Below are 21,910 nucleotides of genomic sequence, written 5' to 3'. Positions count from 1 at the left end.
AATATGTTTAGATTTGTATAAAATTCATGTAATTTAGATGTGATTAATATTTTATTTATTCTCTTGAAATTGGTTATGATCTTGTAGCTACGTTTATAAGGTAAATAGTTGTTTGCTTTTTCTCTGCTTTTGAATTTACAGCAAAAGATGATGGAAGCATTGCTGTTGCCCTTGGTTACACAGCACATTTGGTCTCCATGATTTCCTTTTTCTTACAAGTGCCCCTAAGATATCCTATAATTCATAAGGGATCTAGATCAACAATCAAAGATAATATCAATGATAAGCTGACTGAAAAGGAGAGAGAGTAAGTATCTTTTTTTATGTACTTTTAACATAAGCCAGTTTGAAACATGGAGTATATTAAAAATATGAAATGTGACCTAGACTGTGGTGATTTTTTGTATATCCTTTGTAAAGTGCTCCATTTCTTTTAAGTAGAATGTGGTTATTAATTTAGATTATAATAAATCAAATCCTACACTTCTTAAAATTGTTAATGATAGCAAGGTTGACTCATTTTAAGTTTAATTTGCTTTTGTGAGAAACAAGTATTATATACTCTGCAGGTATTCATGTAGTACCTGTTGCCTGCTAGTTACCAAGTGAAATGATTAAAGATTTGTCAGACAAGCAAGAAAAGCATAAAAGACTGAACAGCAGGTTGTACATGTCTGAAAAGTAGATTAGTGAACTGGAGGAAAGGTCAGTAGAAAATATATTGACCAAAACATAAAGAACAAAAAAGATGGGTTATATAGAAAAGTGCTAGACTTATGTAGGACCCAATAAAAAGGTCTAAGATACGTATAATTGGGGTCACAAAGTGAGAAAAGAAAGTACATAGGGTAAATGCAATATTTTAAGAGGTAATGATAGAATTTTTCAAATTTGATGAAACACATTAAGCTACAAATTCTAGAAGCATTAAATACAACCCATAGTAAGTACAAAGCAAACATAGGGAAATTATAGTAAAATAGCTGAAAACCAAAGACAAAGTGAAAATATTAAAAGTACCTAGAAGAAAAAAGACAGATTAGCATTAAAAGAGCATTAATAAGACTGAAAGCTAATTTCTCAATAGAATCTTTAGGAACCATAAAGGTGATGCAATGACATTTTAAAAGTACTATAAAGTGGGGTGCCTGAGTGACGCAGTCAATTAAGTGTCTAGCTCTTGGTTTCGGCTCAGGTTGTGATCTCAGGGTTATGAGATGGAGCCCAGCATCAGGCTCCATGCTCAGTGCAGAGTCTGCTTGGATTTCTTTCTCCTTCCCCCTCTGCCACTTCCCACCCCCCCTCAAATAAATAAATCTTTTTTTTTTAAGTACTATAAAACAATACTGCCAACTTAGAATTCTATACTCAGTAAATAATCCTTCAAATTAAAGGCAAAATAAAAGACACTTCAGACCATTAAAATTGAGAAAATGCATCCCAGTAGACCTATACTAAGGGAAAAACTAAAGGCAGAATAAAAATAAACATAGCACAGAAACATGGAAATATTTGCAGGAAGGAAAAAAGACAATAGAAGGGGTAAGTATGTGGGATGCCTGGGTGGCTCAGTCAGTTAAGCATCTGCCTTCGGCACGGGTCATGATCCCAGGGCCCTGGGATCGAGTCCCACATTGGACTCCTTACTCAGTGGAGAGCCTGCTTCTCCCTCTGCCTGCCGCTCCCCCTGCTTGTGCACTCTCTCTCTTTGACAAATAAATAAACAAAATCTTTAAAAAAAAAAAAGAAAGAGTGCGTATATCTAAATTAATTTTGACTACAAAACAAATGGTAGGGTCATAAAATAATGAAATACATATACATAAAATATATGTGGAATTATAATGCATGACTAACACAAAAGTTGGGAAGTAGAAATGGAGTTAAAGTATTCCAAGATCCTAGCGTTGTTTGGAAAAGGGTAAAGATACTGCTTTGTAGTAGACTACTAAATCAAGGATGCATGTCATAATCTTGTAACTACTAAAAGAACTGTTGGGTACAAGCAAAAAATTAATACAGGATATAAATAGAAAAAAATTTAAGTACTTTATTAATCCAAAAAAAGGCAAGAAGAGAAAGGAAAAAACATTAAACAAGTGGGACAAATAGTAAATTTTTACTTATGAACCCAAACTTGTTCTGCAGTTACATTAAATGTAAATGTTATTAATATACTATTTAAAGATAAAAAACTACACTTATCCTCCTTGCAAGAGGTACCTCAAATATAAGGACACAGAAATATCGAAAATATAAGAGTGAAAAAGATGTGTTATGCAAATATCCATATGAGAGCTAAGATAACTACACTAATATCAGACAAAATGAAGTTTAAGGCAATTTTAAAAAGTGGGGTGTTTTAAACTGTCAGTTATACACACACATACCTAAAAGCATGACTTCAAACATACAGACAAAAGTTCACAGAATTACAAGGAAATCACAATCATAGCAGAGGACTTTAAATTTTTTTACTAATTATTAGATAAAGCAGATAATCAGAATCTAAAAGACTTGAACAGTGCAATGAACTAGACCTGAGTTATGGGTAAAGAATATTGCACCAATGGCTATAGAATATACATTCTTTATTATTATTATTATTATTATTACTATTATTATGTTCAGTTAGCCAACATATAGTACATCATTAGTTTTTGATGTAGTGTTTGGTGATTCATTAGTTGCGTATAACACCAAATACATTCTTTTTCAAGTATACATGAGACATTTACCAAAATTGATTATGGTGGGCCTCAACAAATTTCAAGAGATTGAAGTAATTTACAGTATGTTTACTGGCCACAGTGGAATTTATGAGAGATTAATAATAAAATCCCCAAATGTACAGGTATTAAGCAGTATACTTCTGTAAAACCTATAGGTCAAAGAAGAAACTGTAAAGGAAGTTTGAAATTATTTTGAACTAAATGATAAGAGAATATAGCATATGAAAGCTTGTAAGGTGTAGCTAAATCTGTTCCCAGAGGGAAATTTATTTCCTTAAATGTGTGTGTATTAGAAAAAAGAAGGATTTACAAATCATTCATCTAAGTCTCCTTTTGAAACCCCTAGAGAAAGAAGAGTTCATTAAACCCTAGGAAATTAGAAGGAAGGAAAGAAAGGTAAGAGCAGAGATTAGATGGACAACTGAACAATGGAAAAAAAATACAGGCAAAAGTTCTAACCTTTGGGACGCCTGGGTGGCTCAGTCGTTAAGCGTCTGCCTTCAGCTCAGGTCATGAACCCAGGGTCCTGGGATGGAGTCCCACATCGGGCTCCCTGCTCGGCGGGGAACCTGCTTCTCCCTGTGCCTGCCGCTCCCACTGCTTGTGTGTGTGTACTCTCTCTCTCTCTCTCTCTCTGGCATATAAATAAAAAAATCTTTATTTAAAAAAAGAAAAAAATTCTAGCCTTTGAAACAACTGGAAAATGGATAAGCCCTTTAGACTAATTTAGAAAGAGGAGATAGGCGAAACAAGTGTAAGTAAAGGGAAAAAAAGACGTCACTACAGATATATAGACATTAAAAAAGATAAGATCTTAGGAACAACATTGTGCTTTCAATTTGAAATTCAAATGCAATTGGCTACATTTCTAGACAAACACAACTTTCCAAAACTGATATGTGAATGATGGAGTTTAGAAAACACTGCACTTGGCTAAAGGGAAGTGGATATAGATGATTCTAGGTCAATTATTCTCAACACTGGCAGCGCATTATTGTCACCTGGGGAGCCTTTAAAAATGAGCTCCTGACCCCCAGATTCCTGTCTTCTTCCCCAGAAATTCTGATTCAGTTAACAGGGCCCAGACATGAGGGGGTTTTTTTGTTGTTGTTGTTTTGTTTTGTTTAAAGCTCCTGAAGTGATTTTATTAATGTGCAGTTGGGTGAGAACCGCTGTTCTAGATTGAGAGACTGTTGTGTTCATTGGAATGAAGAAATGAAATATCCTCCACTATATTTAGGAAACTGCAAGAGGAGAGGCAGAAAAGGTAGGCACCAAATGGAGGAATTTAGTACTGTATCTGGTAGGACAGTGACACTCAGCTTGTAAATAGAGGGCAGGGAGCACATGTTTACTTTAAATCAGTGCCTTTTAAAACCATTGGTTAGTTGATAGCCGAAGTATTATTTCAGAAACATATAAAGAGATCCTGAAATGTATATGTTTGACAAAAGGGGACATTGGTGGGTTTTCTTTTCTCTTTTTTAAAAAATTGATGTGAAATTCACGTAAGATTAACTTTTTTAAAGTGTACAATTCAGTGACATTAGTATGTTTGCATTGTTGTGCAACCACCACCTCTGTCTAGTTCCAAAACACTTAATGACCCCAAAAGAAAGCCCTGTACTCATTAAGCAGTCACTCCCTATTCTTACCCCGCCCAGTACCCCCTCCCCCCAGCCCCCGCCCAGTACCCCCTCCCCTCAGCCCCTGCTAGTGACCCATCTGCTCTCTGTCTCTGTAACTTTACCTATATTCTGGGTATTCCATATAAATGGAATCATACAATATGTGACCTTTTGTTTAAGGTTTCTTTGACTTAGCCTGTGTTTTCAGGGGGTATCCATGTTGTAGCATAATCAGTACTGCATTCACTTTTACGGCCAAATAATATTGTAGTGAATGTATATACCGCATTTTGTTCATCCATTTATCTGTTGATAGACGTTTGGGTTATTTCCACCTTTGGCAGTTGTGAATAGCGCTGCTCTGAGCATTCATGTACAAGTATTTGAGTATCCATTTTCAGTTCTTTTGAGTATACATCTTGAAGTAGAATTTCTGGGTCATACGGTAATTCTATGTTTCACTCTTTGAGGAACCACCAAATTGTTTTCCAGAGCAGCTACACCACTTTACATTTCCTGGTGTGAATATCATTGTAATTTTCATTTGTATTTCCTTAATGACTAATGATGTTGAGCATCTTTTCGTGTCCTTGCTGCCATTTGTTTATCTTCTTTGGAGAAATAATCTGTTCAAGTCTTCTGCCTGTTTTTTAATTGGATCATTCATTTTTTTTTTTAATTGTTGAGCAGGAAGACTTCTTTATGTATTCTGGATACTAGATCCTTATCAGATATATCATTTGTAAATATTTTCTTCCCATTCTCTGTGTGGTTGTTATAGTTTAAGGCCTAAAACTAAGGTATGTATTATGTGCAGCCTTGATGTCTGGTGAAACCTGGAAGGCCTAGAATATCCCCTCCCTTTGCTGCTCCTGTGGATAAAGGTCCCTTATCTAAACAAGACTCCTTATCCAGGGACCTAGGTGTAGTTTCTTCTTATTCCTGAGTAGTGAATTTCAGTTCCTTGCCAGCCAGGGAATTGTAGAAAGAAACCAATCACATCTTCCCACAGGGACCAGTCAGCATTGCCTCCTTTTAATACAAAAAAGTTGTCTCCCACAGACCCTGGTTGTTCACTATCTTCCTGTGTGTAACCCTCATGTAACCCTGCATGGCATGTAATGTCCTCCTCCCTGGGCTGTGATTGTATGTGACTAATAAGCTGCTCTCAGTCTCATCTGTCATTCATAGATTCTCTCTACTGTTTTTTTATTCTCTATTTTATCTCCACTCTATTATTTCCCTCATTCTGCTAGCTTTGGGTTTTGTTTTCTGTTTCTTTAGATGTAAAGTTAGGTTATTGATATAAGATCTTTCTTTTTTTGAAGATTTTTATTTATTATTTGGGAGAGAGAGAGTGCCCGTGCAAGAGCTAGGGGAGAGGTAGGGGGAAAGGGGCAGAGGGGGAGGGAGAGGGACAAGCCGACTCCATGCTGACCACAAAGCCTGACATGGGACTCAATCCCAGGATCCCACAACCCCTGAGATCATGACCTGAACAGAAACCAAGAGACGGGTGCCTGACTGACTGAGCCACCCAGACACCCAAGATCTTTCTTTTTTTTAATGTCAACGTTTAGTTCTATAAATTCCCACATCCTATTAATTTAGTATGTTGTGTTTTTATTTTTATTCATCTCAAAGTACTAATTCCCTTCATTGACCCATTGGTTGTTTAGGAGAGTTTGTTTAATTTTCATATATATATGAATTTTCTAGTTTTCCTTCCATTATTTATATCTACTTTTATTCCATTGTGATGGAGAAAATAATTTGTGTGATTTCAGTATTTTAACATTTTTATGACTGTTTTGTGGCCTAACATATGATCCATCCTAGAGAATGTTCCACATACATTTGAGGAGAACGTGTATTCTACTGTTGTTAGATGCAGTATTCTATATATATCTGTTAGGTGTAGTTAGTTTTATAGTATTGTCAGGTCCTCTATATTTTCATTGATCTTCTATCTAGATATTTTATCCATTATTGAAAGTGTAGTATTAAATATACTCTTGAACTATTATTGTAGGACTGTGTCTTCATTTCTGTCAATGTTTGCTTCATTTTGGGGCTCTTTTGGGGCTCTTTTGTTTGGTGCTTCTGTTTTTAGTTATTTCTTCTTGATGAATTGACCCGTTCATTGACCTTTTTGCCTTTTTTTTTTTTTTAAGATTTTATTTGAGAAAGAGAGAAAGCATTAGCAGGGGGGAAGAGCAGAGGGAGAGGGACAGGCAGACTCCCTGCTGAGAGAGAGCCTACCTGGAACTCTTGATCCCAGGACTCCCAGATCAGGATCACCACCTGAGCTGAAGGCAGATGCTTAACCAGTTGAGCCACCCAGGTGCCCCAACCCTTTTTGCTTTTTGTAACAATTTTGACCTAAAGATTGTTTTGTCTGCTATTAGTATAGCCACCCCAGCTTTCCTTTGGTTACTGTATGAATGGAACATCTTTTCCATCTTTTCACTTTAAACCTATTTGTATGTTTGGATCTAAAATGAATCTCTTACAAACAGCATATTTGGATCATGTTTTTTAATCCATTCTGCAAATCTCTGCCTTTTGATTGGAGAGTTTAATCTGCTTACATTTAATATAATTATTTGTATGGAAGTACTATTTGTTTTCATTTTGCTATTTGTTTTCTGTATTTCGTATACCTTTTTGTGCTTCATTTTTTCCATTACGGCCCCCCCCTTTTTTTTGATTCAGTACACATTTTTGATTTGGTATACCATTTCCTTTTCAATATATTTTAAAGATATTTTCTTATTCATTACCCTGGGGATTACAGTTAATATATATAATAAATATCCTATATTTATAACAGTCAAATTTGAATTGATAACAACTTAGCTTTAATTGTATACAAAACTCTGCCCCTTTGTATCTCCGTCCTCCCACCTTTATGTTGTTATTGTCAGAAATTAATCTTTATACACTGTGTGCCCATAATACTTTTTCATTTACCTATGCAGTTACCTTTACTGGCGATCACTATTTCTTTGTACAGCTTTGAGTTTGTCTGGTGTCCTTTCATTTCAACATGAAGCCTTCACTTCTTGCTTTCAGTAAGCCTAGCACTCAGCCAAAGGTGAAAGCCTAGGACCTTCTCAGGTCTTTTCTGAGTATGCATCCTATTCTGGGCATGTAGGTAACTTCTTCCTTCCCCAGTTATATACAGGCACTTTTGAAAACACTAATTTTTCAAAGAAACTCTCCCCAGCTTTACCTCCCAGGCTTTAGACAGTCTTTTGTATGTCTCAGCCTTGATCTTCTGTACAAGGAGGCTATGGGATTTGTTTGCCTTATATCTTGAACAATGTCCCCTGCTTTTCACCTCTGAGTGAGTAGTTTGGACTATGCAAAGCCAAGGCAAGCCCCTTGCATTGTACTTCGAGTAGCCCCCAGACAAATTAGGACAGACAGACATAAATGTTTTTGGAATAAAGTCTGCTTGGCTCTCTTATGCACTGGGGATCAAGGCCCCACAATGGCAGGCTACTTTCTTCAAGATCACTGCTGAGTTGGGGATAGAGTTAAGGATAGTGTGAATAGAAATTCTGTGAAGCTTTCCTCTTGATTTTGAGTTTCCTTTTTCTTGATTCAGTGTTCAGCCTGTTGTTGTACACTCTTGACTTTTTCCAGAGTTTTAGTAAAGTTGATTCTAACAGTTTTTGCTTTAAAAAAAAAAAGTTTCTCTGGAGGGACAAGTCCTTAGATCTACCTCCTCCTCTTTTTTAGCTGCCATCATTCCATTTGTTTGTTTAATGATGAAAAACATTACTTATAAGGGATGAAGGGGACCCATGATTTTAATTAAGCATGACCACATAACATTACCTTGTAGTTTTGAGAATGGTCACTCCTCCCAACATTCCCTAGCTTCCATATTAAACAAATTAAATATCTCTAGGTTTTTATCAAATTTATCAAATTATCAAATTTGTACATTGTGATATGACTTACAATATTAGTTATGTAAGAAAAGCAGTTTGGGAGCTTGAAGGAAGGGTGTCCCTTAAAATGATATTCTCTCTCCAGATCAGCTGCACACTTTAATTTGTGAAGGAGCAGCTTAACATGTGGGCAGCTCCAAATAGTATGCCCCAGTGTGAGTAGTAGCAATAATTTGTTTATCAATTAATTTATTTTCCTAACTAGTTTGGGAAGGCCAGCTAGATTTAGGTTATTGTGTTACCCATTTCTTTGGCAGCCACAAGAAACACAGGAATTGCATTTTTGTGAACTAATTTTTGCATTTTACCTCTGTCTTCCCCCTTTACTGAAACATATATTGTATTTTATTGATTCTAATATTAATATTTTTGACATTGTCATGTTGTTAAAAATGAGGTGCATCTTACAATTAATGGCATGCCATATTATGATTGAGAGCATTTATCTTTTCTTAGTGGTACATAAATTAATGATGCAGTTCACAGTTGATGCTGTCTCAGATTTTATAAACTATCAAATATTTTAGGTGGCTTTATGCAGTTTAGTAAAACACTTTGTATCCTTTTTGGAACAACATAGATGTACAAATAGATGTATAAATAAAAATAAATTTATTGATTATGCTTGTTGATTGAATCAGTCTCTCAGTTTTTCTTAGCCTGGATCATTGGAATAGCAGATGAGACCTGGTTTTCTTTTCTTCTGAGTGTGTCAATGTTGATGTAAACCTTTCCAGGTTATTAGATGGAATCAGGTCTTCATGGGAGATGGAAAATAGGAATTGAATGACTCATCGGATACATTATACTTGTTGTAATCGGCCTACGAATCTCAGCCTCTGCCCTCTCTGATTACCTGCTTCATCTGGCTATTGGCACATGAGATAGTGGAGTTCAGAGTCCTATTTAGCCAGTTTTGCTGTGCAGGTGGGTGGAGACAGTTCTTTGTCTGGCCTGTTTGAAACACAGGTTTGAACTGCTGATGCCTTGCCTAAACCATTACTTGTGCACCTGCACACTGTAAAGGGAAACTCTGAAATCTGTGCTGCATTCATTTTGAGGCTCAGACCACAAAACACGAAGGAATGTAACCAGAGTCCAGCCACAATGTTCTTTTACCCTTTATTTCTTCTTTCACTGAGGACTGAAAAGTAGGTTTTAAAGTGATTTTTGAAATGAAATGTATTAGTCATTGTTATTGTGCTACTTAACTGTCTGCTAGATGATACGTTCCGGATGGATTATTGAAACAATCATTGAGCTAGGACATAGCCAGTCAGAGCATATGGCTTTTTCAAGCTCTCAAAAAATGTCTTAAGGTTGTTGTTTTATTCTCAGAAGGAGTGGTATAATTGGCACGCACTTTCGAAACTTCCTGACCTGTCCACAACAAGACTTTTACAAAACTCTAAAAGATGGGTAACTGTTTTTCTATAATGGAATCATTGGCACCTAGACACATGTTAATGCTGCTTTTCCCATTTACTTGATTGTTTTGTTCTTATGTTTATTCCTATGGAAGATCTTGGACTAAACCCTAGGAGTTGTCTTTTTTACCTGGCTGATTCTGGTTTCTTTTAGAGACAGAAATTTTAGAGTATATAAAGAAAATATGGTATGTTCAAAAACAGATAATATTGGGCCCAGATCATAGTCATTGCATGTAGATCTGATGCCCATGAGAGAAGGAATGGTCTGTTTTAATTATCTAACACCTTTTCTGTGACTGAATGCATAAGGCAGTCATATATGCTTATATATAAGGAGACTGGTCAGACAGGTTCCAGTCCTGTGACTAGAGTCTTTTAGTTTTCTTGCAGCCACCGTGGCATGTCTAGATGTTTCTGGAGCTCGCTCTTCAGCATAACTAGATTGCATTTTGCCAGGAAGGAGGAGACAGGAATTTTCAGAGTGGCCATGAGCTGAGAGACTCCCTATTTCTCTATTCCTTCAGCCTACTTTTTGACTTGGCAACACTGACTTGTTGAATAAATGAATGAGAATTTTTCTAATGGTATCTCCTTGAAGCAATTAGGATACCATGAACATTGCTTGCAAAGAAGGAAATTCTCTATAGAAATAGTGACCAGCACCTGGGTTTTCGTTGGTATAAAACTTATATTAAAAACATAAATGTTTTTAGACTGCTATACTTCTGACTCTTCATTTCTATTATTACCTGCTTCAGGCATTCTTAACTACCTGCTGACACATCTTATATTAAGAATGACAGACTCCTTCCTATAAGAATCCTCCGCTTCTCTTTGTTAATCAAGCTGTTTTAATGCTGACCGTTCAGAATTGGGTTGCTGTTTTCACTAAATTAGCATCTGTTTGCTTTCATAGCATCCAGTTAAATCTGATGGCCTCCTTCCAGAAGTAGAGATTTTCACATCATGATTAGGCTTCAGTGCTGTGGCTTTAATTTTCAACTCTTCTCTTTATCCTATAAATTTGAATATTCTTTATAACCTTTCATTTTCATTTTATTATAGTTTGCTGCTCAGATGCTGGCATTTAGAACACTCAGTATCCTAGATCTCAGACCTTAAATTGAACAACAAATGTGATAACTTAAGGCAGTTGGGTGGACCAAATGCTTTGGTGTTTTTTTTTTTTTTAATTTTTTCCTTGCTGTATAACTTAAAAGTATAATCAAACAAATATTTTTCAAGGTGACTAATATTACTGAAATGAATGCAATTATTCTTTCAGCTTTTTCACTTTACAGGAATATGACCTAGGATGAAAAAAATCTCTGTTAGTGTGAAAACTTTCCCAAATGTCTGTGGTCTGACTCCATTATAACTGCCTAAGGGAACACCATGGAACGAACAAAAATGAAGATAGAAAAAAAATGTTTATGTCTATGAAGAATTACAGATTCATTGTGTTTTAGAACCAGAGTATTATCAGATCCTATGACTTAACCCTTCAGTTCACACATGGAGAAACAGGTTGAGAAATGAAATGAGGTCATGTAACAAGTTAATTAAGCATTCACTCTAATATGGCCCACTGAGGAAAGCAAGCCCAGAAGATGGTATGCTAACTATAAGTGTAGTACTTTTAAGCAAACACTTGGGAGATGAAATAAGTATGTTTATCAAGAAGGGGCTGTATATGAGACTGAAATACTGTTCTTCCTGATTTAGGGAAATCTCTTTGATGAAAATACCATGATGTGAATTCTTGTATGTTGTCATTCTGTTAAGTTCTGGTGGAAAATGTTAATTATTTAAATCCCATTTATCAGTTGGTTCACTTGACATTTGTTTTTTTCTCTAAAAGGTACAATGTAAAATGCCTCTCTTTCCTTCTCTCTCTTGCCTCAATTTATTTAAATTTGGTAGGATTTGTCTTGATTTTTTATTTCCAATTATATAAGGCTTTAGAATTATGTGGGCTTCACCTCTTATCACTGAGCCGCTGTGGAAATGTCCTCTCTGAGTCTTGGTTTGCCTGATATAATACCCATGCCACTAGGTTATTATGAGGATTAAATGAAGCACAGTGCTTGGCACATGGAAGATGCTCCCAGTAAAATCTGCAGCTACTTTTATGTATACATTGAGCTTTGGAACAGGAATTCCAGGCAGCCATGTAATTTTTTTTATTAAATGTAGATGCTAACAGGAAAGGTGGACATAAGGAAAGGTTAAGGAAAATCAAAAATCCCAGTGGCATAGCACTAGGTTTTCTTTTATAGTAATGCCACGAAGTACATCATTTTTTCAGTCAGTGATATCAATGCAAAGGACTAGTGAGGTTTCCCATAGTGCTGGGGAAAAAACTTCCAGGTCTGAAGACTTGGCTCTTTGACTTCAACTATGCAGGGAGGTTAGTGCCTGTTATCTACTAATGAGTCAAGCAAGTGTCTGTATCCTAGAAGCTATCAGTTTAGTGAGTGCTGAAGGAAAATACAGCATGTTCAAACAAACTGTTTCCCAGCCTGGCCTGCTACTTACTTTTTTGGTCTTATCCCAGTTCCCTCTGAGTTCATAACCAATGCTTCAGTCTAACTGTTGGTTTCCAGATATATTACATTATTTTTCACCTTGATATTCTTTATGCTATTCTGCTTATCTGGAATGCCTGGAATTGTACATAAAACCCTTCTCTTTTTATCTAAAACTTTTCTCATAAACTCTTGATTTCCTATAGTTTGGTGTATTCTCATAGCCTTCCTTAATCCTATGAGCAGTTCTCTCTAAGTACTGTCTCAGAATGAAGTTAAGTTTATGTATACTCTTTTTCATTTAACAACAATCCAGTGATACAAGTCATGTGCTAGAGTTGTCTGTCCTCTTCTTATCCAAAATATTTTCAGTGTAGAAACTGCATCTTACTTGGCATCAAACTTAACTCCATTGCCTTGCAGAGAGCCTTGTATTGTGTAGACACTCAATAAATATTTCTTGAATTGAATTAGGAGAGCAAAAGAGATGTTCAGTTTTTGGAAATGCTATTAGGTAATCTGACACTCCACACCGTAGGCCCATAGTTTTAACTCTAGATGCTCTGGCCAGGACGATCATTATTTCATACGGTCCCGTAGGACCATGGCAAGCTATTAACTCCAGTGCCTGTTGTAATCCCAGGCACAGGCAGCAGTGCTGATGGGGTTGTGTTCAGGAGTGAGAGCAAAAAGCATGTTTTAAAATGAGGAATCCCCATGGAAATTTAAGCAGGAGCGATCAACAAAATAAAAATGCAGAAGGTGGTTGCTGGGTGAGACAGGAAATGAACACCTTGTGAAGATTAGGCATTCCATTGAGAGAAGGGAAATGTGGGAAATGAGTCCAAAGTAATTGTGCAGCTATTTCATTGCTGACACTTGGAAGCATATTGTTGTGTGTGTTGTTTTTAATGAAGTGTGCTTTTACAGTGCTGATGTTATTATCTGGATGAGGAAGTCTTCTCTAGTATTATTGTCATCTCAGCTTTCTGCAACTAACTAAATTAAAATACAGTAATGTAATGGGACAGCGGGATAAAAAAGAAAACCAGATGACTCTGACATGTGACCCCAACTTGAACTTAGTGCTTTTCTGGTTTGCAGTGTACTCAAATCAGAATAGAGGTTCAGTGTAATGTTTGGCAGGGTTGGTGGAGGAGGATAAAATATTTAGTTAATAGTGGACTATGTCATGGTGTCATGGGGTAAAGAACGTTACATTATTAGAATATGTGAAATCAGTGTTTCTCAAGAGAGCATCAGGGAGCTCTCCAGGTAGTCCATGAATTGGCTTTTTGGAGTCTGCCAATATGTATCATATGACAGTATAGATGCTTTGGGTTCTGATATGAATTAATCATTTACTCTAATAAATGAGACTTTATTTTGTTGGTGTTACATTGAAGGTAGCACTGTTCTTTTCTTTAGTTCTTATATGTTTGATTTTTTGGTAGGCAAATAATGAGAGATATGGGGATAACTGTATCAAGCCAGAAAGTTTGGAGTAGGTGATTTATGGACTCTGTTTTTCTGAAGAAACAAATGCATGGAAAGAATAAAAAAATTATTTTTAGGTACATGTGAACTTACTTTAACTTCCCAAAACATCATATGATAATAGTTCTTTAGACAATTTTCTCTCTTTTTTTAAGCTTTATTTGAGAGAGAGAGAGAAAGAGATATTGAGCACAAGCAGGGGGAGGGGCAGAGGGAAAGAGAGGGGTGGGGAAGCAGACTCCCTGCTGAGCTGGGATCCTGATGCGGGGCTCCACCCCAAGATCCTGAGATCATGACCTGAGCCGAAACCAAGAGTCAGAGACTTAACCAACTGAGCCACCCAGGTGCCCCTCTTTAGACAATTTTCTAAGGATAACATTTATGTCCAGGATAATAGTATCATTATAAAACAATTTTATGTCATTCTTTTAACCAGAGAGTTCTATTTGCTGCCATATTTTTATACCCCTCCCCGTAATAATTTATAACTAATAAGATCACCAAACATTACTGCTGAATCAGATTAAATGATCGACTGGTTTTCATAGTGTTTTTCTTCTCTAATTCCTTGAAATGAAAAATTGATTGGAGAGTTAACTCATACATAGTTAATTCACAGGAGAGTTAAATTATAAAAAGGTTACATCACAGCAGTCAAACCATGTATTGAGGACTAGTCCGTTATCAGTTACTGTTCAAGATGCCAGCATTAGGTAAAATCATTCATTGCTGAAGTGGCATCAGGAATGGACAGTAAGTGGGCAGACAGTCATGCATAGCATGATAAGGGCCATGTTGGAGATCAGAATGGGGTTGAGTTGGGGGTGGCCAGCATAGGCATGCATGAGGAGATGGCCCCTAAACATCAGAGCTTCTGCGTGTAGAAGATTAAGAGATGTTCCAGCTAAGGCTAGATGCAGCAGACCAACACATACACTGACACAAAAGAGGTATTACACCTGTCCATTGACCAAAGCTTCCAGTGTCTCACCTAGCTTTGTAAAGTGACTTCACTTGAAGTTGCTCAGCAGTTTTCTTCAGGCATAGATAAAAGAAGGAAAAATTTATATTTCAGTCTGTAGTCTATGTAAAAATAAAAATGACTCTCAAAGTTGATTAGCTATAAGTGGTTCATATCAATATACATTTATTCAAGGCATAGTAATATAACTTTATAAAGTATTTTGGATCACAGATTGGTTATGATAAATATATGACTAATTTGACTTAAACATACATTCACTTTTGTATGTATTAACAGGGATAAAAACCATATTGGTATTTAAATAATAAAAACTGTGTATTCTAAAGTTAGGAAAGGAGAAATCATGACCTTCCCATTTCAGTCTTTTGAAAGAACTTTGGCATTAAACACACCTTGAATCAGTTTATTTCACCTCACCATCCTCAGTGTACTCATCTGAAAATGAAGATAATGACTTTAGAGAAATGTGAGGAGTAAAAGAATTTATATAAAATTACCATTGCATATGGTCATTCAGTAAATATTTGTACCCTGAATAAATGCACACAGTAGTCACAGCATTGATTTCTTTCCCATCTACCTGAACTTTTTGATCTTACTTTTTTCCAGTAGAAATGAAAAACTTGGAAAGTCCTTAGTTTTCAATTTGGAAAGGATCTCTTAAATGAATCACAGAAACACACAGACCATATTATGAGAAATCCATAAATTTGTCATTAGAAAAAAACTTGTTTAAAACAAAAGAAAACATACACAAAAATGAAAAGGCAAGCTACATATCGGAAAATATTTTCTAGCACATAAATTAACCAAGGGTCAGTATCTAGAATATATAAGTAAAACCTTTATATCATCAATAAGAAAAGGAACAATCATCCCAACAGGAATATGGACCTAGTATGTAAAGAAGCTGTTACAGAAGAACAAGCCCTAAATGTCTAATAACGTAAGAAAAGATACTCAGGTCGGGCAAATACAAATTTATACCAGAAGAGATACAACCTGGGAAAAATAGAATGTTTTAGTACCTAATTTGGTGAACATTTCTAGGAAAAGGAGCTCTCATCCTTTGTGAAAATTTCAGTTAATCTATTTCAGAGGATAATTTGATAATACAAACCTTTACAAACCTTTCCCAACAACCTCACTCCCGGTTTATATACTAGATTCCTGAGTAGCTTTTATATGGATGTGGTCTACAAATGTTTATTGTATCCCATTATGATAGATAATTAGATTATCTCTTGGTTACCTCTATTCTGTATTAAAATTATTCACAATTATATAGCTGGCATTTAATTTTCTTAAAGTGCGTCTATCCTTTTGTACTGTTCCTTTCAGAATCTCTATTACTATAAAACATTCTTTTCTTTTACAACTACTTCCTTTAAGCCTGGAATACATGTTTCTTCATATACAGCTTCTTTCTTTCTCATTACTAACACAGGGTTGATGTGGGTGGTTACTTTTTCTCATAATTCATATCATTTCTATATACCAGTTCTTGATTGGTTTTAAATTTATAGCAGTAGTTCTCCCTATTTCCTTTAGAGCAAATATTGATGTTAATAATGCCTAGAATTTTGAGTGCTACTCATTTATATTATTGGAAACCTTTTTAAAAGACTTACAAACGAATTAATTTTTCCCATGCTGCTTGTTAGTAACTCTCATTAATGTAAATGATGGCTCCCAGGTTCATGGTGTGGAGAGTCTAGTGATGAAATCCTAGAAGTGTTAACTGTAGTAAGTTATAGAAATTTATTGCTCTGAGTTAATTAAACACACCAATAAGCAACTGAAGCATTTTATTATTTTAATTTGTATAAATATAAGGTTGGTAAGCTAATGAGAAGTGGCAGGTCTCTTGGAGTTTGATTGACACCTGTACTAAAACTCTTTTAAATGTGTAGATGACGCATGAATTTATTGAGACAACTTATGTTGTAAGATATTCCATACAGGAAATATTTGTTTTTGAGTGTGCAGTAGCATAATTTTGTCATTCCAGCTTTAAAAAAATTACTTACTAGAAGAAAAACTTTTTTAGAAGCAGCCTCCTAATACTGAATTTGCTAAATATTGTTCTGCACGAGAGACAGAATTTATTTTATTATTTTCTGGTTTCTGTATTAATTGTGGTCTCTGCTTAAATCACAAAATAGGAGATTCATAAGCTGGTTGAAAAGCAATTTGGTAAATAGCCTGTTATTTTCCCTCAGATTTTCAGGGGAAATGATAGGTAGTAGTATTCCATTCTAAGAGGATACGGGTTAGTCACATTAAATTGTGAGAAGCTCCCCTTCCCGTTTTTGTATCATTTTGGGGGAAGCCTACCTGTCTTTTTAGTATGCAATTTGGAATAAGCACTTAACTCAGTTTTGTACTATTAAGTGCAAATTCAAAATCAAGCCATATGGTATCAGAATTATAGGTGCACAAATGAACCTACTCACCTATTTATTCATCATATGTTCAGTAAGTGTGTAATGTATGGCAGACATTGTTCTAAGTCTTTGGAATACAGTATGAGCAACATCAACAATTAAAACTATCTTTTTTTTTTCTTTAAAATAAATGATTAGTGGGTGCCTGGGTGGCTCAGTTGGTTAAGCAACTGCCTTCAGCTCAGGTCATGATCCTGGAGTTCCCAGATCGAGTCCTACATGGGGCTCCCTGCTCAGCAGGGAGTCTGCTTCTCCCTCTGACCCTCCCCCCTCTCATGTGCTCTCTCTCTCTCTCTCATTCTCTCAAATAAATAAAATATTTTAAAAAATAATAAATAAAATAAATGATTAGTTTAAAATCAATCCCACAAATAGTACTATCTGCCATATGAATAGACTTTATGCTAGATGGTTTTACAGAACAGATACAGACTAAGAAAGTGAGCATATTATCTAAACTTATTATTTAATTCAAGAAATAACAAAAACTACCTTATTTCATGCCGTTTATTCAGTATCACTTCTTTCTTTATCTGGTATGCCCTTGTCTTGTGAACACATTGTAGGATTAATTAGGCATCCCCTTGGGAGAGCAAGAAAGACCATTCAGTCTGAGCAAAGAAAGATATGGCCGGTAGAGGTGGTTTGGGAACAGTCTCAACAGCCATTTTGTTGTTAAAAGTAAAGGACTGATTATTGACTAGAAAGTACTTTATAGTTTTGGGACCAACTTAAAAGTTACTTTGCTCAGGATATCTATTTTAGTTTTTTGGCTTTTCAAGTGAAAATAACATGCTTAAATGACCCAGTGCTTATTCCCAGCAAAAATATGCTAGCATGAGGACCTATTTGTTTGACAAGTTTAATTCAGAGGGATGTTAAATAGTGTTTATCTGCTCAAACCTAGCCAGTGAAATAAAAGGTTATAATATTGAATTAGAAATACCATGATTTATTGTTACGAGTTTCACACATGGGTGTGCCTGAGTGTACACATGTATAGACATAGAGCAATATCAGATAATACTTAAAAACACAAGGATTCCTAGAATCATTATGTTCACCAGATATCTTTTGAGTAAAATATCCTCTTTTCTCTATTGTGTTCCAAACATTTTAACTCCTAGAAGATACTAAAAATAAGATTCACCATAAATACACATAAAGACTGCCCAATCTACTATCCGTCCAGGAGTAGTATACTCACTGAAGGTTAAATTGTTTATGGCTTCTTCAATTGACTCTTTTTCCACTCTAATCTTTTATAAAACATCCTGGGAATAGAAAATCCAGAGGGGAAATTCAAGGACTCAGGTGGGAAAGAAGCCAAAAAATAGAATGCACACCTTTGGAAATAGAAATAATAATTTGAAAAAAAAAAAGGCTTTTAAATATATTCAGAATTCTCAAAAGATAAAGGAGGAAATAGCATCCATAAAACAAGAATGGGGGCTTATGAAACAGAAATAGGCAATTGTGGCTCAAAAAAAGATTTTTTAGAAGGTCGTATTGGAAAGGAAAAGTCTCTTTCTTAAAAAACAAAACAAAACAAAAAACCTCTTAAGATAAATACTAGACTGGACACACTTAAGGAGAGAGGACACACTTAAGAGAGAAATATATGAAACAGAACTTACAGGACATAGAGGATGATTGAGGTATCAACGTATAATAGGAATTCTAGGAGTAGAGATTAGAGGGAATGGCAAGGAAGAAATATTTTTTAAATGGTTAAGAAAAAAAATACAGAGAAGACTTATGACAACAAGAAAAAGGCAGATACAATAAAGATTGAAAAATCATATAATGTACTTTGAACAACTTTTAAAAGGTAGGATGGATTTTTCTTTTTTTAAAGAAATGTAACAATATTGATTCGAAAAGAAATGGGAACACTGAGTAAGTTTTTGTTTCCAGGGCGCCTGGGTGGCTCAGTTAGTTAAGCATCTGCCTTCGGCTCAGGTCATGATCCCAGGGTCCTGGGATCCAGTCCTGCATCGGGCTCCCTGCTCAGCAGGAAGCCTGCTTCTCCCTCCGCCTCTGCCTGCTGCTCTGCCTACTTGTGCTCTTTCTCTCTGTGTCAAATAAATAAATAAAATCTTTAAAAAAAATTAGTTTGTCTAAAAATGAATAGGGTACTTCTCCGAGAGAACACGAAATGGCGGATGACGCCGGTGCTGCGAGAGGGCCCTGGAGGCCCGGGGGGCCCTGGAATGGGAGGCCGCGGCGGCTTCCGCAGAGGCTTCGGCAGCGGCATCCGGGGCCGCAGTTGCGGCCGTGGTTGGGGCAGGGGTCAAGGCCGCGGAGCTCGTGGAGGCAAGGCCGAGGACGAGTGGATCCCCATCACGAAGCTGGGCCGCCTGGTCAAGGACATGAAGATCAAGTTCCTAGAGGAGATCTATCTTTTCTCTCTGCCTATCAAGGAATCTGAGATCATTGATTTCTTTCTGGGAGCATCCCTCAAGGATGAGGTTCTGAAGATCATGCCTGTGCAAAAGCAGACCCGTGCTGGCCAGCGGACGAGGTTCAAGGCGTTTGTTGCCATCGGAGATTACAACGGACACATCGGCCTGGGTGTCAAGTGCTCCAAGGAGGTCGCCACTGCTATCCGTGGGGCCATCATCCTAGCCAACCTTTCCATCGTCCCCGTGAGGCGAGGCTACTGGGGAAACAAGATGGGCAAGCCTCACACTGTCCCATGCAAGGTGACTGGCCGCTGTGGCTCTGTGCTGGTGCATCTCATCCCCGCCCCCAGAGGCACTGGCATTGTTTCAGCCCCTGTGCCCAAGAAGCTACTGATGATGGCCGGTATCGACGACTGCTACACTTCAGCCAGAGGCTGCACTGCCATGCTGGGGAACTTCGCTAAGGCTACTTTTGATGCCATCTCCAAGACTTACAGCTATCTCACCCCTGACCTCTGGAAGGAGACGGTGTTCACCAAGTCTCCATATCAGGAATTCACGACTGTCTTGTGAAGACCCACACCAGAGTCTCTGTGCAGAGGACCCAGGCTCCAGCTGTGGCCACCACCTAGTTTTATACAAGAAAAATAAAGTGAACTAAAGCTTGTTAAAAAAAATTATAGGATACTCAAATTTTGGGGGGCACATTTGGGGCCTTTGTCCAGAAAATCATGGGAGAACCCCTTATTGCTGTCAGTATTCAATAAGAAGTTTCCATTTATAAATTAGTGAGTAAAAGGTGAAAGATTTATGCGATCTGAAGAGAAACCAGAGTATAAATTAGTGAAAACTTTAGCACAAAAATAGCAAACAGAAGAAGAAAGGAAGGAATCAATCTAGATTATATAAAGAACATTTTGGTTCAATAGTTAAACAGCTCAGTTGAAAAATAGTGAAAGGATGTTGCATCAGTCAGATTTCAGTCAGGAAAGCAGAATCACTGAGTGTTTGGCATAAGGTAATTATTTATAGGAATAAGATATTACACAATTGTGAGAGAAGCTGAATAAGAGCCCGAAAGGGGGAGTTGGAGGATTAGAGAAAAGTCACTGACCGGCCCTTCAGAAGTCCAGTGCAGGTGGGCAACTCAGTCCAGGAAGTGGGAAGCAAGATCTGTCCAGCTGCTCAGCGGAACCCCAAAGGGGAGCAGGTGGAGACATCTATGGAAGACTGTTGCCACTGCATCTGGTAGTGGGCTTGGAGTCACGATTTGTCAGTAAGGCCAGCCGTTGGGAACAAAAGCTAGATGCAGAACAGGAGCACAAAGACCAGATGGACTCTGTAGGCAGCCTTATGTCTGCCTCTTTCTGTGTCTAACCACTGTGAACTTCAGGGTATAATGGCCGCTGCTTCACTTCTGTCTTCCAAACCTCATGCAAATTTATCTTTTGTTCAACTCTAGCCTGGATCCATATGGGCAATGGTATTCTGGGAAATAGTTCCAGCTTAGCCAAGTGAACACAGTAAAAACCCACAACAGATATGAATAGGCCCTATACTTTATTCTAGAAATATAAAGATAAATAACAAGAGAATAGTAATCACTCAGAAAATTATAGTAGCTTTTGCTGTGTTTCAGGTACTGCTGTTATATATATCTTACAGCAGTTGTCACAGCCATCACAAAAGCAGTATGAGATTAATACTGTTATTATCTCCCTTATATTGATGTGTAGACTGAGTCACCGATAGGTCAAGAAATTTACTTCCGCTTTCCAACCAGGGCCCGGCAGAATGGCTCCCGCGAAGAAGGGTGACGAGAAGAAGAAGGGCCGTTCTGCCATCAGCGAAGTAGTGACCAGAGAATACACCATCGACATTCACAAGCGCATCCATGGAGTGGGTTTCAAGAAGCGTGCCCCTCGGGCACTCGAAGAGATCCGGAAATTTGCCATGAAGGAGATGGGAACTCCAGATGTGCGCATTGACACCAGGCTCAACAAAGCTGTCTGGGCTAAAGGAATAAGGAATGTTCCATACCGTATCCATGTGCGGTTGTCCAGAAAACGTAACGAGGATGAAGATTCACCAAACAAGCTCTACACACTGGTTACCTATGTACCTGTCACCACTTTCAAAAATCTACAGACAGTTAATGTGGATGAGAACTAATCTCTGATTGTCAAATAAAGGTATAAAACTGAAAAAAAAAATTTACTTCCAAGGCTACACATTTTTCTTTAGGATTAACAGCAGCAACATTTTGGCAGAGTCTAGTAAAATGGGGACATACTTA

General features: G+C 37.0%; 3 protein-coding genes across 5 annotated transcripts in view; all 3 read left to right on the top strand.

Moving 5' to 3' along the window:
* UVRAG (UV radiation resistance associated) overlaps nt 1-21,910 on the top strand; it is a 329,246-nt gene that overhangs the window by 200,574 nt on the left and 106,762 nt on the right. For both annotated transcript variants that reach the window (XM_027579444.1, XM_027579443.1), the window contains one exon: nt 142-307. In XM_027579444.1, coding sequence (XP_027435245.1) covers nt 142-307 — 166 coding nt within the window. The remainder of the gene's footprint in view (nt 1-141; nt 308-21,910) is intronic.
* Nucleotides 191-21,828, top strand: LOC113914311 (60S ribosomal protein L31-like). 2 transcript variants are annotated; one of them, XM_035722865.1, is made up of 2 exons: nt 191-307; nt 21,398-21,828. In XM_035722865.1, exon 2 carries the CDS (start codon nt 21,409-21,411, stop codon nt 21,784-21,786), a length of 378 nt encoding a protein of 125 aa, XP_035578758.1. In that variant the 5' UTR covers nt 191-307; nt 21,398-21,408; the 3' UTR covers nt 21,787-21,828. The 2 variants fall into 2 exon arrangements, with proteins under 2 accessions (XP_035578758.1, XP_035578757.1); XM_035722864.1 differs by having other exon boundaries at nt 227-307; nt 21,351-21,828.
* On the top strand, nt 19,375-20,187 carry LOC113914310 (40S ribosomal protein S2-like). The gene has a single exon (XM_035722863.1). The coding sequence runs from the start codon at nt 19,375-19,377 to the stop codon at nt 20,185-20,187; it is 813 nt and encodes a 270-aa protein (XP_035578756.1).

Source organism: Zalophus californianus, chromosome 11 (assembly GCF_009762305.2).
Source record: "Zalophus californianus isolate mZalCal1 chromosome 11, mZalCal1.pri.v2, whole genome shotgun sequence".
Taxonomy (NCBI): Eukaryota; Metazoa; Chordata; class Mammalia; order Carnivora; family Otariidae; genus Zalophus; species Zalophus californianus.
The sequence above is the reverse complement of the archived record's forward strand: the minus strand, read 5'-3'. Positions and strand labels throughout refer to the sequence as shown.

What these genes read in the sequence shown, in the direction of transcription:
- LOC113914310 (XM_035722863.1), top strand. Translation starts at nt 19,375, where the DNA reads ATGACGCCGGTGCTGCGAGAGGGCCCTGGAGGCCCGGGGGGCCCTGGA.
- LOC113914311 (XM_035722865.1), top strand. Translation starts at nt 21,409, where the DNA reads ATGGCTCCCGCGAAGAAGGGTGACGAGAAGAAGAAGGGCCGTTCTGCC.